Genomic DNA, 16,838 nt, shown 5'->3' on the forward strand with positions numbered 1-16,838 from the left:
TGTAAATCACTAAAAACAAAAATAAATACATGGAATAAGCACCCACCTTAGGGTGCCAGAGCATCAACTAAACCAGTGCAACATTGTATCATATCCATCCAGAAGAGCATCCAGCTACTATAGTAACATCAGCATGATAGCATAAACAAAAATGAGCTGTTATGACCAAACTATTAACATTACTCCCAAACATGAGTTGGTGCAAACAAAAACAAATTTCAGACTATTAAGGTTCTTCCATAATGTCATCAAACATAACCACTAGAATAGAACAAATAAAAAAAGAACCACCACAATAAAATATAATCACATTTCCGGATCAAAGCGATGTTACAAGTATATCTGTATGGTAAGAAATGGAAAAGCATTTACAATTCAGACCAAAAAAAAGAATCTCCACTGGGCTCCTATATTCAGTACTTGGCTATTGAACTCCAAATCCTATACAATCAAAATGTGTCACAAATCAATTGTTAAAAAAATCGGATCATGTCAATTCTTCCCACAAATCGCATGATGTCTTTGTCAAATGAAGCCCGCTCTTTTCTAGCAACTGCCAAAGATCTATCGTTAGAAAAAGCTTCTTCGACTGTGTAGCTGCTGCTGCTAATAATAATGAATCTATTGAACTATGAGCACTGAATTACACTATAAAGAATACCCTAATTAGACCATGAACAGGTACTTCAAGTCCTCTACTGTAAGCCGAGTCTGACGACTACCTGTCTCGTCCTCGCCAAATGCAGATGCAACCATCACTCTTTTTTTTTGCTGCAAAACAGAAAGTGAGTACTCAGCATCAGCATTGGAAGGAGATATAGAATACAGATACTAAGTTTGGAACATAAGCCAAATGTACGTGATTGATTTAACATCACAAAAGCTTTTCTCAGGAATAGGGAAAAATATATGAAGTAGCAATGTCCTATTCAGATTTCAATAATTCGGTTACCTGTCGGATAATAATAACCCTCTACACACTTGAATCTGTAAACAATGCCATCACTAACTATAAAATATTGTTTACAACAGGTGTGAGAGGATCTTCATCCACAATTATTATATGGGTAAATTACATTGAATCTCACAAGTTTGGCATAAATACACCAACCTCCCTTTACATAAAATTGCGATATAATGCTACTAAGGTTTAATTGGGCTACAAATAAAATTAAGGAATGATAAATTTTGTAAAGATGGTGTTCATTCAAGAAACCAATCAACCATTACTAGTAAGTAAATCAGTTTTATCCTCACCAATGCCTTCACCAGCTGTTATAAAAGACCCTGTTCAACATCTAAAATACCTCTACTACCATATGTTAATCAAGTACAAAAGTTCTCAATCATAGTCTCATCATATTATAAAATCAATTACTCATTGCAAACAATTAATGAGAAGAAAAAAAGAAAAGAAAAGTAAAAGCAAGCATAACAAATTCAGCGACTCCAGCACCAATTTCCTCACAACCCCACACCATCCCCTGCCAAGACCCCCCTCGGTGCCCCCATCTCTGACAACTAGTTTCGCCTACCCACCGGGGCCACCGCTGAGATAGGGTCAAGGAAGTTAAACAAGATTTTATCAATTGTCCACATAAATTCTCACAATAAGGAATAATATGGCACACCACCACCAATTGCAAACGACATATACCAAAACAAAAGGGTGGCAAAGAACAACAGGTTATATACAATTACCCAAAACTTCTATGACTATCCTTTTGCCTTCTTTCCCTGGGGGTGGGGCCACAAATAACAAAAACAAAAAGTAAACTGGGCACTGAGTTGCACACTAGTCTGCTTAGAAAAATGACAAATTGCCTGAGACACAGGCAGGCAGGAAAGAAAGTAAAGACTGATTGGATAAAAACATTCAACAAAAAGAGACCAATCATAAGTGCCCAGTTTCAAAGCACAGGACGAGAAAATTGATAGCAATTGTATATTTTAATGCCAATATTTTAAGCATAAGAAACCAATCATAAGTGCCAAGAAACCAAAAAACGAACCATCACACTAAATTTGAGTGTCAAAACTAAGATTAAGATATTACAACTACATATCAGGAAATGATTCTCCAAGGTCTAGCAGGCTTACACTTCCGAAATACCGGTCAAGTATTTCAACAAAATGATTTGGGATTTATTCACCTTTATTTTTTAAATGAATCCCCAAACTAAGAAATTTACAAGTAGAACAACGTAGACAAATGTCAATTTTGATAAGAAAACGAGGCAATTTCAAAAAATCAAAACTGAAATATGAAGGGAGCCCCACACGTTTGGGGTGACATAGCCATATTTATGCATTCTTTGTTATTCATTAAAAAGAAAAACAAATAATAGAGCTGAAAAAGAGAGAGAGAGAGAGGGAGAGAGAGAGAGAGAGAGATAGACATTGCAATATTACTAGTGATTGTAAACTCATCCAACGTAAGGACAGCTCATCCAACTTAAGGACAATATTCGAGCAAACATATTTGGAGTTATTTACCTTTATTTTTTAAATGATTCTCTAAACTAAGAATTTATGGATATTGTGAAAGATAAAAACACCTAAGACATCAACAAAACGTAACTAATATGCACTAATGTCTCCTTGCAAAAACAATGTATCAATCACTATAAGGCTCATCATAAAACTAAACTACACTTGAGAATTTGTCGGTTCATCAATATCTTCCATGTGGGGCTCCAACTCTGTGTTCAAGAATGTTTCAATGTCTGAGTCGCTACCCTCTCTCCGGCTAGTTGAAGCCAATTTTTTACACGTTCGCTTCGTGTGTCCGATGCTCCTACAGTAGCAAATAACACATAAACAATTTTAATAATCATGTACATGCAACAGGATGGAAGAAGGACATGCAATTAAAGTACCATACCTACAATACCCACAGCGCCTTCGTTTTAGAGGTTTACCCATAGAAGATGTCCCTCCAGGGTTCCCTTTGGTCTTCACTACATTAGGATCACCAACGCCACATAGTTTGGGTGCAATATTTTTGTCCCCAACCTCGGTATTATATTTTGTTCGCATTGCCCAGCGCTTTTTCATCTTCAATGTCATCTGGAAAGCCATTTCCCTTGCCTCTTCAAAATCGTTGTCTGCGTGTGAGGCATAATATGACATTTCACTAAAACATGAGCTTAGTATACCGAACCGGGCTGTCTGTGTTAGGGTGCTACAAATTTGGGTAAGACTTGGTTGTTGATATCCTGACCTAGCACGTCTTGTCCATCTCTTCAAGATACAACTTGGTGGAATACACATTAATTGTTCAGATTTCATGACAGCAACCATGTGGCAACAAGGGATGCCAAACGATTCAAACTTCAAGCAACAACATTTTATTGTGATATCTGCTGGAAAATACTCAACCGTCCAGGTGCTTGTTGGTGCCTTGTACTCACCAAAACGATAGGTGCGACGATCCTCCAACTCAACTCTTTCCATCACAAACAATTTACCCTCTTTGCTGATTTCACGTCGAAACAATGAAAAAATCTTCCGAGTAAAGAGCTCAGCTGCATGTTTTTCCAAACTTCTCAATGGCGTAGTCAAAACCGGGAAACTATTATCTGTTTTAGATTCTGTTTCTGCCTCATTAACACGCATCCTAGCAAGAGCCCTATCATATTGTGCTACAAATTCGTACAACTTTACCTTTTGTTGTAGGAACATATTGAAATATGCATTCATACCCTCGACACGTTGAGTGCTCCTCATCCCAGCAAACATGTGACCACGAAGATACGCCTCAGCCCACTTATCACGCTTGCGGTGAATCTCCAACACCCAGTTATTGTTCTCCAACTTGTATTGTTTCACCATACGAGCCCACGCATTGTCAAACTCAACAATTTGACATTTCTTTAACATCAACTGCGCGAAATCACTAGTAAATTCTGGTATGTGGACATTTGTTGAGGCATTTTTCTCCAGATGCCAAGAACATAAACGATGTCTGCAATTTGGAATAACTCTTTCGATTGCCTGACACATTGCCCTATCACCGTCTGTTACAACAGAGATGGGTCTTTGTCCATCCATGGCCTCCATTAACGTTTCCAACACCCACGTGTATGTCTCCATTGTCTCATCAGGCAACAAAGCACATCCAAATATGATTGTCATAAAATGGTTACTCACGCCAGCTAGAATCACAAATGGCTTCTTATACTGATTTGTACGATAAGTTGTATCAAATACCAATACATCACCAAATGCAGCATAGTCCATCCGAGACCTACCATCTGCCCAGAAAATCTTGTCCAACCGGTTATCCTTATCGACGTTGTACTTGAAAAAAAATAATGGATCTGCATCTAGTTTAGCTGATAAGTATCCTAAGGCACCCTCTGCATCCCCTTCTGCGAGTTGTACTTTGCGCTCAGCTTGGAACTGGTTGTGCAAATCTCTGTGAATGAAGCCCACCTTCTCATAACCCCCTGATTGATGGACCATAAAATCCATGATTTGACTCGTTGTCATACCCACATTGCGCATGGCATTTGCTTGAGCTTTGTCTGCACTTGTTACAAACCTATGTGACCACAAAAAAGGGACGCAGTGTGGTGCTGCCAAGGGATGGTTATGCTCCCCTACAAAGTGGGTCACAACATATTTTTTAATTGTCTTGTCATAACGCACACGAAATGTGGCACTACAAAAAAGTCTAGTTTCTGCCCTGGGAGTTCTCACCCGTTCCACACGCTGTAAGTATTTCTTCTCTCTTACACCTTCCCTTGAACAAACCCATTTCCTACTCTCTACAAATTTGTTGTCTCCACAAATTCGTTTCCTACTTCTTCGTACGCTAAAACCGATGACCCTAGCGTATGCATTGTAGAAAGAATAAGCATCCTCCTCTGAATTGAATTTCATTTGCAAAACATCAACCTTAGTAAGCATTCGTAAACAATCATAGGTTTGGGAAGCTAACCCTTCTTCTTTCCCATCGACAACATCATCCTTGCCATCCGGAGCAACTTGATTGTCAATTTTACTGTTGACCTCTTTCTGCCTACTACTTTCAGGTTCATCCGTCATATCTACATAACAAATCGCATAGACAACAGATGTGCACGTAGACAACAGATGTGCAGATTTGGCATCAGTTAAATGTAAATAATAACAAAGTACACTCGTAAATGCCATTATATAAATTAAAATCAAACAAATCAACACAAAAACACACCCGCCAGTGCCCTCCTATAAATTAAAATCAAACAAATAAATAAGCACACCTGCCAGTGTCCTGCTATCAATTCAAAGCAAATAAATACAAAAATACACCAGCAAGTACCCTACTATAAATTAAAATATAAAAAACCACACCCGCCAGTGCTCTGCTTTCAGTTATCAATTCTTAAAAGAAAACGAACAAATAAGCACATCCACCAGTGCTTTACTATCAATTAAACGCAAATAATAAGAAAACACACCTTCAAGTACTCTACTATCAATTAAAATGAAACAAATAAATAAAAAAGCACATCCATCAGTACCCTGCTATAAATTAAAAGCAAACAAATAAATAAGCACACCCGCCAATGTTTTGCTATCAATTGAAAGGAAATAAATTCAAAAACACACCAGCCAGTGCTCTGCTTTCAATTATCAATTATTAAAACAAAATGAACAAATAAGCACACCTGCCAGTGCTCTGCTTTCAATTATCAATTGTTAAAAGAAAATAGAAAAAAGCACACCCGCCAGTGCTCTGCTTTCAATTATCAAATATTAAAACAAAATGAACAAATAAGCACACCCGCCAGTGCTCTGCTTTCAATTATCAATTGTTAAAAGAAAATAGAAAAAAGCACACCCGCCAGTGCTCTGCTTTCAATTTTCAATTGTTAAAAGAAAATAGAAAAAGCACACCTGCCAGTGCTCTGCTTTCAATTGTCAATTGTTAAAAGAAAATAGAAAAAAGCACACCCGCCAGTGCTCTGCTATAAATTATCAATTCTTAAAAGAAAATGAACAAATAACCACACCCACCAATGCTTTGCTATCAATTGAATGGAAATAATAAAAAAACACCTGCAAGTACTCTACTATCAATTAAAATAAAACAAATTAACAAAAAAGCACACCTGCCAGTGCCCTACTTTAAATAAAATCAAACAAATAAATAAGCACACCCGCTAGTGCCCTGTTATTTATTGAAAGAAAATAACTAAATAATGCACACTTGCAAGTATCCTATTATCAATTAAAATAAACAAATAAATAAAAAGCACACCTGGCAGTGACTTGCTATTAATTAAAAGTAAATAAATTAAAAAGCACACCTGCCAATGCAACTGCTACGGAGGGAGGAAGGGAGGAGGTATAGCTTCACTTCTACGTTAAGATGTAGAAATTGAGGACCTGTGACAAACAACAACAGAACATCGAAACAGAGTCAGTAAAGAAGACAATACTTAAGGAGATTTATGATTATGGGGCGAAAAGGAAGGATCCATGTATGAAAAATATTATTTTGCACATCTTTTCACATTAACAAACTACATAACCAATAATAGAGATGAAACTGTACTACTTTTGTTCAAAGAATCAATAACCATTACATAAACAGTTAAACAAATGTACCAACACCAACTGATTTATCACTTAAAAGATGAAAAAAAAAAAAGATCTAGAAAGAAACAAAATATATATATATATATATATTATTTGATTGGATGGACTATTGGATCATTTTTTTGATAACTCGGTAACCACATATTCCTAAATCTAGATTTTAGATTCAAAAGTTCAATAAGAGTGTGGGACACCTCTTAAACACCCATATATATTGCATATTGCATAATATTTTTTGATCAAATATTGTCAATTATTTAGGAATATACATCAATTTGTATCTCTATTTGTTTGAGACGAAATGTGTTTACTTGCTAATGTAATTGTCTTCTTCTTCAAATATTATATAAAATTAGTGAATTTAATTGAGTCACCCTTAATCTTGTCATATTTAGTGAACACAAGTATAAATGGAAAGAAGTAAAAGAGTTCATGTAACACATTTGTTAACCTAATGTCCATTTTATTGCTTCGGATTGCAACGTACAATTCTTATATTGAATGCACTCATGCCAATTGACAAAGAAGCCAGCCCACCACCCCTCACTATCTTATACAGGTACCTTCATTGGATCTTTACCAAAGTATTTAAAGATAGTTGCTTTCACTAGTATTATAATATATCATGAAAACAGTGACATTTGAAGAAATTTTTAGTATGTAGGACATAGTAGCAGAAGTGATGAGTATGTGTTGTCACTACCACTATTGCTATGAATCAAAATAAAAACAAATAAAGTTGTCTCCATTAAAGAATTTAGAACATTGTTAAGATACAGTAAGAAATATTGGGGTCAAACTATAGTCAAAGGCCATGGATGTTTTATCTCTCTCTAAACCCTAAACCCTTTGGAGCCTAAACCCCCAAACCACACAAACAAACCCTAAGATGAAGCAAGCAGATGAAGCAAGCAGATGAAGCAGATGAAAAAGACGAAGCTTGGGATTCCTAAAATCGTCTGAAACCCCTCAGGCATCTTGAAGTCCATGTATTTATTTTTCTGAAATCGTCTTTTTGATGATGGAGAATTGCTTAAATTTGTTGAGATTGCTTGAAATTTGTTTGATATTGCTTGATTATTGTTTGTGATTATTGTTGTTGTTTTTAGTCTCTTTGTTTTTTTGGTGAATTGTTAAAAAATATTATTTTCTGTTTGGGGGAGTTTTTGGCAATGGCAGCTCCTTTGGTAGCCCACTGTGGATGCTCTAAGCTTTTTATCTTTACTTTGTATTGTTTTGATTATGTTTTTCTCAATTGTTTTCAAGGTTTTGTATGTAACAGAGTTGTGCATCAGTACACAATTATTTTAAGCTTGTTAACAAACAAAACTAGAACTGGTGGCAGATGTGATGTGTGTGCATAGGATTGGTGAAAAATGTTGTGAAGTGTCCAATTCAATTCAAAATATGAAAACTGAAGCAGTTTTTTGAGCTGTGTAAAATGTGTGGTTAATGCAAAATTTTAATTTTCATGTTTGCCACCAAAATTTGTGAAACTGAATCTGTTAAAAATAGCATGACGGAGTTCACAACAACTTGGGTGCTCATGTTGTATAATAGAATAGAATCTTTTTTGTATACAAGTGTTTTTTGGGGGTATTTTTGAGTGGTGTTGGTGGTTAAGTTTGCTGGTTGAAGAACCAAAACCAAGATTGATGGTTTGTTCGAGTATTCTTTTGTGCATCCCATGATCGTAGTTGAGGCTGCTGTTTCAATGTGTGGATGTTTTTAGTTTCTTTGTTATTTGAAAACTTGAGAATCCTTGTCCTGTCGATATTGTTAGTGACTGCATTATTATCTACTGGTTGATTTATGCAGAAGTAGCCCTTTTACAAAAGATGAGTTTGATTTCTCAAAATGTGGACCAACTTGAGAAGGTTAAACGGAAGGCTTCTGACCAGCCTTCACTCTTGGAAGCTGACCAAGAGATTGAAGATAGAAAAGAGGACAAGAGTCAATTACATACAAAATAAAGAAGAGAAAGGAAGAGCGCAAGCAAGACGACAAACAATTGGAAATTGAGGAAGGGAAAAAAATGATGAAGTTAGAGACCTTTTTGTTTGGTTGTTTGGACTCCCCAGTTGAGTTTGGAAAGGAAGATGATGAGGAACTGAGAGGTGGGGTTGACAAAAGTTCTGCTTTGTTCTTTACAGAGAAGTCTGCGAATAGCGTACTTTCTGTTTATGAAGATGATGCAGAATTCCGGGAGAGTAGTGATGATGCAGACGAAGCTGGGCAAAGGAAACCTGTATGGGTGGATGATGAAGAAGAAAAGGCCAGTATAAATATAGCTAAAGTCAACAGATTGAGGAAGCTGAGGAAGGAAGAGGACGAGAGTGTGATCTCTGGTTCTGCGCATGTGTCCAGATTAAGGGCTCATCATGTAAAATTGAACCCGGGAACAGAGTGGGCCCAACGTGATTCACAGCCAAGGAATTGCAGCTCTGATGATGAAGATTCTGATATAGAAAATGGGGTAGTTCTTGCGCGTGGTTGTAAAGATGTTGAAGGTGTAGATGACATTCTTTGAACAAATGAGGACCTCGTTGTGAAGAGCAGGGTGAAGCTATTGCCTGGACTCCTTGAGTACTTGAGATTAGTATATGCAAATGCAGATGATCTTTCCAATGCTCCAATAAATTCAGTTCAGTTCCACACAAATGCCCAATTGCTCCTTACTGCTGGATTAGATAAAAAAACTCAGATTTTTTCTGATAGATGGCATAAGGAACACCAAAATACAAAGCATTTTCCTAGATGATTGTCCCATTTGAAAGGCATGTTTCTTACCTGATGGATCTCAAGTAATAGCATCAGGAAGAAGAAAGTTTTTCTATAGTTTCGATCTAGTGAAAGCTACGGTAAAATAGGTCCACTGACTGGCCGGGAAGAGAAGAGCTTGGAAGTTTTTGAGGTTTTGCCCGATTCTAATACAATTGTGTTTGTGGGTAATGAAGGGTATATTTTGTTAGTTTCATCCAAAACAAAGGAACTTGTTGGAACACTCAAAATGAATGGCACAGCTTGATCATTAGCGTTTGTGGGTAATGAAGGGTATATATAAATAGCGTTTATATAAAAAAAGAAAGAAAGAGAAAAGAAAAGAAATACAAATATCTTTTAAAGCACTGAATTCTTAATTCTTTACAAAGACATTTTTATTTGTTTCTCAAGAAGAATCATTTGTCGCTTCTCTCTATTTGATTGATTGAAAATCGCAATCTCGTTATCTTTATCTTTATCTTTATTGAAGAAATAGTATATTACTGTACCCAAGTATTGTTGTGCAATTTGAATAGTTTGAATTATTTTGTACTAGTACTCTATGGAGGCAGACCCCTTTAATCTAAATTTTAGACTGAAGGGTGCTGTTTCAGCCTGTTTGGAGCTCCAGCAAATCATTGTCCTTGTAAATGGCTTGCAAACACCAACTTGGTCATCATAGGTTAAATTGCTGCTTTTGTAGTGTTTGTTTGTGTAGTCATCTTTTAAATTCAAGAATTTAAAAAGAGTTATTGAAAAGCTAACAATGAGCAGATAATCAATAAAAAGGTTAACAAAAGAGAAATAATTAAAGAAAACTGAAAGTTGAATAAGTTGAGTGTTTTACTTGAAATCAATTGTTTGGCAGGAAAGATAAATTAATTATTTGTTATAATCAGTTAGAATCTTTATGCATAGATGGATTTCAAATGAAGGGATTTGAGATTCAAATATAGGAGAGATGATTGTAATAAATAGATTAGGAGAAGATATTGTATAGTAAGAAGATGAGTAATTTGCTATGATCTTTGTATAATTCTAAACCATAGTGTAAAGGCTGTCATTCATCATAATCTATCATGATGTAAAGCTCTTAAATTTAATCTTGAAATCCATATATCAACTATTATATCTAAACTTGAGCTATTCTCCTTGAATAATTAATCCTCAAATCCTTTCATCCAAAATCTACAAATCCAAACACAACGTAATAGAACTTCCATTCTTCATTAGAGCAAATTATAGGAGACGAAAGGGGGGAAAGGGGTTTCATAGAATGGATATGGAGAAAGGGGGAGAGAAAAAAGCTGCAGAGAGAGAGAGAGAGAGAGAGAGAGACATACCTTCAGGCGAAGTCGAGGGTAGGTCTTCTTCGCAGGGATGGTCTTCGAGGGATGGTCTTCGAGGTCGAAGAAGAACGTCTGCGTGCTGTCTAAAAAACAAGGGCTTTGGGGGAAAAAAAACCGAAGAAATTTGAAAAAAGGTCACCACCGGTTGAACAGGTTATGAATATTCCTAATTAAATTAATCGGTGGCTGAGATTAATTTATAAAAATCTGATGGTTTAAAATAGATGTGTATATGATGTGCACATCTTATTGAGGTGCACATCTTAACAGCTCCCCTGAATAATTAATAATTTATTTGAAGTGTAGTGACCTGGTATTGAGAGTATTAAATAATTTCTCTTATATATATATATTTTTTGGTTTTTTGTCTGGCGGCTTGACTTTTCCTATGCATTGTTGTTCACTTTCGAAAAGTATTCTGATATCAGCCATGTTAGACCTTGAGCTAATCTCCACTTCTCTGCTCATTTCCCTTCTTATTTTCCTCTACTTCTTCTTCTTCATCATCAAATCCAAGTCCACTTTTACATCCCATTCTTCATCTAACTCCTCCAAGACTCCACCAAACTCATACCCATTAATCGGCTCCTTCTTCGCAATCTCTGCCAATCAACACCGCCGCTTCCAATGGATTTCAGATGTCATAACGAGATCACCCTCTTCGACTTTCGTCCTCCACCGCCCTCTCGGCCGCCGCGTTGTCTTCACCGCCAACCCTTCCAATGCCCAACACATCCTCAAGACCCACTTCCATCTCTACCAGAAGGGTGACGCCTTTCGAACCACCCCTCCGGCCTACTCGGCGATGGCATCTTCACCGCCGACGGCTCCAGATGGAAGCTCCAGAGGCATGTTTCTAGCCAAGAATTCAACACAAAGTCTTTTCGGAATTTCGTCGAACACGTGGTGGACGCCGAGCTCAACCACCGCCTCATCCCAATCCTCGCCGCCGCGGCCGCGAACAAAACCGTGCTGGATCTTCAAGACGTTCTCCAGAGATTAGCATTCGATAATATATCCGAGATCGCTTTCGGATACGATCCTGCCTGTTTGTTACCATCTCTCCCGCAATCGAAATTAGCGGAAGCTTTTGAAAGCTCGGTTCGTATCATCTGCGGAAGGTTTTCAGCGACTCATCCACTGATTTGGAAAATTAAGCGGGTTCTGAACATTGGGTCTGAAAAAGAGCTTCGAATTGCTGTCAATGAAGTTCGCGAATTCGCCAAACGAATCATCAAAGAAAAGAAACAGGAACTGAATTCAAAATCATCACTCGAATCTGCTGATCTCCTATCGAGATTCTTGAATTCAGGGCATTTAGATGAAAACTTTATCACCGACATTGTCATCAGCTTCATACTAGCGGGTCGTGACACCACGACCGCTTTAATCTGGTTCTTCTGGCTCGTCTCCAAAAATCCAGATGTAGAAACTGAGATTCTCAAACAAATCAATGAAAAATCAAAAGCTCCGATCTACGAAGAAGTGAAAGACATGGTTTACACACACGCGTCGTTGAGCGAGACCATGAGACTCTACCCACCCATCCCCATTGACGGAAAACAAGCTTTAAAGAATAACGTGTTGCCAGATGGGACAGTAGTGAAGAAGGGTATGAGAGTGAATTACCATCCTTACGCAATGGGGAGGTCGGATGAGCTGTGGGGAAAGGACCGGGTGGGGTTCAGGCCGGAGAGGTGGTTGGAGAGAGATGATGATGCGGCGGCGGAGTGGAGGTTCTTGGCGAGGGACCCGTATGCGTACCCGGTGTTTCAGGCGGGTCCTAGGGTTTGCATAGGGAAGGAGATGGCGTTCTTGCAGATGAAGAGGGTGGTTGGGGGTGTTTTGCGGCGGTTTCGGATTGTGCCGGCGTTTGAGGAAGGTGTTGAGCCGAAATTCGTAGTTTACTTGACTTCGAAGATGAAAGGTGGTTTTCCGGTGAGGATTGAAGAAAGGGCTGCGACTTTGTGATGTCTTTTTATATTAAAAAAAAAAAAGAAAGAAAAAGAGTTAATTTTCATTTTTGTTTCAAATAAAAAATGTTTTTGTTTTTAAAAATAATGTTAGGCATCATGAAAAGCTTTCATGAAAATTCTCCATCATTAGATTAATTTGTAATATTTTTATTATTTTATTATATGTTATACAATCATTCTTAAATTAGTTTCATGAGGTTAAAGGTGACAATTTGTGACATGATACGATAATACGATTCGAACCGTATATGAAGTTAGCGGGTTAGGATTGATCATTTCTTGACATGAACACGTATATGACACGACTCGATAATACGAATATTAAACAAAACAGGTTAATGCCAAATCTGTATAATACGAAATTGATACGAATAACCTGTATAATGAAGACTTGGTTAATATTATTTCCACTAAAGAGTATTATGACATTTTTTAATCTCTTACACAATTACATTGAATTTATTAAAAAATATCTAAAATAATATTTTAAGTTTAATATATAATTTATTTTTACTTTTAATTGAACTCAATGTATTTTTTTTGTCTATTATTTGAATTAATCTAGTAAAAAATATAATAATAAAATATAATTTTTATAAATTAAGAAAATAAAATTAAGTTGAAATCAAATATTTTTATAAATAATTTCATTCAATAGAGATTAATTTTATAAATTTAACTTGGGAATTTTCAATTTTTTTCATAAATTTAATATTTTTAATTAATAGTGAATTTTTTTGACATGACACATTAACACTATATGAATTAAAAATGACACGACACAATAACACAAAATAATAAAATAAGTTAAGTTAAGTTAGTATTGAGATAATTCTACATCAAACCCGAGATGATACAACATGATCATAACTCAATACGACACGATGCTCACCTCTACACAAAGCTTTTTATGATATTTATTAAATAATGTGTAACATTAAAAGGAAGGAAAAAAATGATAGATTAACTTGAGGAAGTTCATTTTCAAACTCTCTTTTGTAAGCACTTAAGTTTAATTTTGGATAAATTGTGTTTGGCTATTTTTTACTTTATGCTTTGGAATTTATTTTATTTTATTTACTTTGGGGGTTTAGATTTCAAGTTTTTTTTTAAAATTTAATTTTAAAGCTAATTATTATTTAAAATTAGATTGAAAAAATATCACTTTAACTGTCAAATAATATAAAAAATATTATTATATTAGAATTTGAGTTTATGTCAAAGATGTAAATTATATATAATAAAATGTTTTTATGTCACGTAATTGTCAATATGCCATTTTTTTTTTTAATATAATTTTGGACGTAAATTAGTTTTTGAAGTAAATTAAAAAAAAAATTAAAGCATGAAAGGTCAAAATGAAAAATAAATAAACTTCAAGGGTCAAAATAAAAAAAAAACCAAACATAAAGGAGACCAAGTGCAATTTATTTTAATTTTGAAGGTTAGTTTCATAAACATTGTTGCTTTTTAGTAGAAGAACTTCAAATGCATTTGAAAGTAGGGTTGCAAATGAAGAGTGGTTATGAATAGACTCGATTTTGGTTTGGTAAGAGCTCATTTGAACTCGGTTTGTTAATTTTTTTTTGCGTTTGAGGTTTGAACTCGAGCTCATTAAAATTTTAATAAATAAGTCCAAATATATATATTAAAACTCGGTTCGTTATTTATATATTTAAAAAAATAAATATAAATAACAGCTAACTATAGATAATACATTTATATAATAGTGGTGGTAGATATTATTATTTTAGTAAAAAATTGACTTTTTTTTTAGTGTGTCTATATATATATATATATATAATTGTATAATCAAAATTTCAATTGATTCGTTATGGTTCGCGAACAGGTTTGAACTCGAGTTACGTCTATGCCAACTCGGCTTGAGTTTGATTTGTTAAATTTTTATTGAGTTCGAACTCGATCTTAAACTCATTAAAATATTAATAAACAAGTCCAAACATATTAAAATTCGGTTCAGTTTGATTCAGTTCGTTTTGCAATCCTAGTAGAAAGGGAGGAAGAGTAACCAGATGGCTTGAATAGGGGGTTAAATGAAGGAAATAAATTCATGTAATCGATTTCAAATAATGGTAAGAAAATTTGTTGAGTTGAGCGTTTCACATCTGAACAATTTTAGTATTCAGAAAATTAAAGTTGTGTTTGGCATGGGAAAAGTTGTGAATACTAGAAGAAACAATTTTTTGTATTCGAATTTTTTTTTTTTTTAAATGTAAATCATTTTCTGTTCATAGAAGAAAAAGTTAGGGGGACCGAATCTTTCATCTTCCTTTTCTTTCACTTTGTCGAAGTTTCTTTTGTCTCTGCACTTTAACAAAAAAAAAAAAAAAAGATTTGAAGAAGAACAAATAATAATAATAAACTTTTTATAATGATGCAATAGGTTTTATTCATCTATTTTAAACTAAAAGATTTATCACAATAATTTATTATTAAAAATACTACTTTTTTTTTCTTGTGTATAAATTTAAAAATGGGATGAGATTGTCTCTAACCGGAGAATATTTAGTTGGACTTGGGTCCAAAACCACATTTATTATGATAATTCGAATTATTTATTTTGTAAAATTTTATAAGCAAATCATTTTTGCAAAAAGTTAAATCGATTGAAAAACTGTAGCTTCACAATCATATCACTATTTTATTTTTTTATTTTTTTTAAAAATAGACAGTAAATATAATTTTGAGGATGAAGCATCCATTATTTTTTTATACAAATGTGCTCTATTATTTGATTAACATAATTTTTTATAAGAATACTTTGTTCAAAAAAATTTATAAGATGCGTAATTTGAATCACCAATATGAATTCTATAACGAGCCTACCAAAGCTCCACAACGTGGTGTAACTTACTTCTACAACGAGCCTACCAAAGCTCCACAACGTGGTGTAACTTACTTCTACAGTTTATACTTTAATGAAAGAAAGGTTAGAAAAAAAAGCAAGGGAGTAAAAATTGAGAAAATAGTTTAGACTCGTAAGACCATCTCCAACGTTGCACTAGCTGCGGCATCACATTTGAATTTGATGAAAAAAGTCACATTTTTTGTCTCCAATGGTTTCACCAGAGTGATATCAAACTAAGAACGAAACAAAAATTTCATTAAACTGAGGACTCGCCTGAGATTTCACCAGTTCACTGTTTGTTAACGTTGGAGTGGGGCCCACTGGTCGACCGGTCGGACGTCCGGTCGGTTGACCCACCGGTCAACCGGTTCATGCAAAAATTGGCCTGCGAATTGGTTCAAATGGTTCAAAAAAAAATTGAACCGGCTAACCCACCGGATGTTCCCTTTTCTTTTGATGCACACTACAATAATCATAACCATTGGAGCTACGCGTATCAGATTAAAAAAATCAACTTTTTTTTACTCAAATGTGGTGAAAATTTTGCTAAACCGTTGGAGATGCTCTAAAACATTATTCTTAAATTTATATCTAATAATGTGAACAATTACATCTCAATTATTAATTTCTTTAGAAAACAAATTCAGTTGTTGATTTGTTTGAAACTGAACGTGAATAAATATAGAAATATTATGGCTTGCCTTTCTTCGATTATTTTTATGTTGAAGAAGGCATTGCTATTTAAATAATTTTTATTATTCTCAGGTCACTTCACAAAGTTTCTTTTGTCTGTACACTTCAACGATTTTGCCTCCATGGTCTACACTTTAATGAAAGAAAAGTTAGAAGAAAAAGAAGGGGGAATAAAAATTTGGAAAATGGTTTAGACCTGAAAAATATTATTCTAAAATTTAAATTTAAATGACATTAATAATTACATATCAATTGTTAATCTATTTAGAACTCAAGAAATTCAACTGCTGATTGTTTAAAACTTAATACAAATAAATTTAAAAATACTATTTTATCGGTCTCTAACATCACTCTAAAATGTTTGTCCACTTTATCAAAACCTAACAAAAAGTTGATTCGAACAATGATGTGTGTCTCTTGCCTTTTTCCATTACAATAATGTGTATCTTTGTTATTCTCTGCTCACTTTTAATTTAAATTTTTATTGTTGTCCCCATCATAAGTAAAATCTTTCATTTGTTCCAAGATACTTTCTTTTCTCAGTGCCACCACCTCTCTGAAAGAAAGGTACTTCCATTCTTTTCGGCATGCTTGATT

At 34.8% G+C, this 16,838-nt stretch overlaps 1 protein-coding gene and 2 pseudogenes across 3 annotated transcripts; 2 read left to right on the forward strand and 1 right to left on the reverse strand.

The window, feature by feature from the left end:
* Positions 1-2,649: 2,649 nt before the first annotated feature.
* LOC145806923 (protein FAR1-RELATED SEQUENCE 5-like) lies at positions 2,650-4,242 on the reverse strand. Its single transcript, XM_082904781.1, has 2 exons — positions 2,885-4,242; positions 2,650-2,797 (listed from the first exon to the last, which is right to left on the reverse strand). Exons 1-2 carry the CDS (start codon positions 4,240-4,242, stop codon positions 2,650-2,652), a joined length of 1,506 nt encoding a protein of 501 aa, XP_082760907.1.
* A 3,147-nt stretch (positions 4,243-7,389) lies between these two features.
* On the forward strand, positions 7,390-9,897 carry LOC145807486 (U3 small nucleolar RNA-associated protein 18 homolog pseudogene; annotated as a pseudogene). The gene is made up of 2 exons (XR_014350623.1): positions 7,390-7,580; positions 8,410-9,897. The product of XR_014350623.1 is annotated as a U3 small nucleolar RNA-associated protein 18 homolog pseudogene (transcript).
* A 1,236-nt stretch (positions 9,898-11,133) lies between these two features.
* LOC114289520 (cytochrome P450 94A2 pseudogene) lies at positions 11,134-12,866 on the forward strand (annotated as a pseudogene). Its single transcript, XR_014350529.1, has one exon. The product of XR_014350529.1 is annotated as a cytochrome P450 94A2 pseudogene (transcript).
* The last annotated feature ends 3,972 nt before the right edge of the window (positions 12,867-16,838 follow it).

Source organism: Camellia sinensis, chromosome 14, assembly GCF_055761805.1.
Source record: "Camellia sinensis isolate YWXY chromosome 14, ASM5576180v1, whole genome shotgun sequence".
Taxonomy (NCBI): domain Eukaryota; kingdom Viridiplantae; phylum Streptophyta; class Magnoliopsida; order Ericales; family Theaceae; genus Camellia; species Camellia sinensis.